This window comes from Phalaenopsis equestris, unplaced genomic scaffold, assembly GCF_001263595.1.
Source record: "Phalaenopsis equestris unplaced genomic scaffold, ASM126359v1 Scaffold198215, whole genome shotgun sequence".
Classification (NCBI taxonomy): domain Eukaryota; kingdom Viridiplantae; phylum Streptophyta; class Magnoliopsida; order Asparagales; family Orchidaceae; genus Phalaenopsis; species Phalaenopsis equestris.
Genome location: NW_018218148.1, coordinates 207,681 through 208,879, shown reverse-complemented (window position 1 = coordinate 208,879; position 1,199 = coordinate 207,681). Strand labels below are relative to the sequence as shown.

At 40.5% G+C, this 1,199-nt stretch overlaps 1 protein-coding gene across 1 annotated transcript; it reads right to left on the bottom strand.

The window, feature by feature from the left end:
- Positions 1 to 453: 453 nt before the first annotated feature.
- On the bottom strand, positions 454 to 942 carry LOC110035574. Its single transcript, XM_020739826.1, has one exon. The coding sequence runs from the start codon at positions 940 to 942 to the stop codon at positions 454 to 456; it is 489 nt and encodes a 162-aa protein (XP_020595485.1).
- Positions 943 to 1,199: the final 257 nt, after the last annotated feature.

Genomic DNA, 1,199 nt, shown 5'->3' with positions numbered 1-1,199 from the left:
TTCTTCAATTAAAATATCAGTTACCAAATTTATTGTGGGAATATCAACTTTGTGAGGATTGATATCTAACTGACTATTCTCAGTTCACTCAGTCCTCACGTGCTTTTCCCCTACCATATGGTTATCAGTAACAATATGTATAGAATTTTTCCGATGATCAAATCCTTCCTCCGAGGTATTGTGTAACCTTGGTTGGACCTCCCTCTCATTGCATCTAGTAACAGTGTTACTTGTATCTCCTCTTGTTCTTCTTTGCTCTTTACGTAAAGAGGGCTCAGATCCTCCTTGAGTGATTGGGGGGCAGCAGCCTTCTTGGAAGGTGCATGAAGCCTGTAACACTTCTCCAAGTTATGCCCAAACATTCTACAATGAGGGCAGAATAAAGGTTTTTTTCTCCATCACAACACTTTGCCAAAATCCTTCTTCCTGAGTGCCAATCCACACTCTTTTCACTTATGGTAATGTGATGTCTCTTTCCACTAGCACTCTAGCCCCAGCTGGCCAAGCCAAATTATAAGTTAGAGCATCCACTTTCAATGGACAGCCAAGTGTCCTATCAATGCTGAATAGAACATTTTGGTTATAATACTGTATAGGGAGATTAGGCAATTTAAACCATATGGGCGCAACAGGAGGCTCTTTACTTGGGTCAAAACCAGGTGTCCCCTTCAACAATTTCATGGGGGTTCCAGCAATCAAAAGAGTTTGCTTGGCAAAGATTCTGGAATAATCCTCATCATTAGATAATTTAATTATAAGGTTTCTTCCATCCATCAGCTTAAGCTGCCAAGCACCACCGAACTGAATATCATCAAAAGACTTTCTAACAAGATCCATCTTTGGGTGGCCCAATTGAAGTTTACCAATTAAAGTAAATTTAATGAACTCATTTAGTGAATGGATCTCCCATAGAGTGAACAGAACAGCAGATTCACCTTCCATGACACCAATAGGAGACACTTAAGGACAAGTCCCCTTGCAAGCCGCGACATGATGTAAAGCTTCAGGAAAACTTAAATGTTCAAAAGTTTTAGGCAAATCCTGCCCTTTTCTAACAACCCAGCATAAGTGGCTTGGGTCCATTGGGCATTAACATCCACACTAATGGGGCTAAACTCTATACAGTCTGCCCCAAAACCAAAACCAGAAGAAGAGTCCAAGAAGAGAACAAAAACTCAAAAAATAAAGGAGTCAGAGCA

Excerpts from the sequence above, each read along its gene's own strand:
- LOC110035574 (XM_020739826.1), bottom strand. The coding sequence starts at position 942 with ATGGAAGGTGAATCTGCTGTTCTGTTCACTCTATGGGAGATCCATTCA.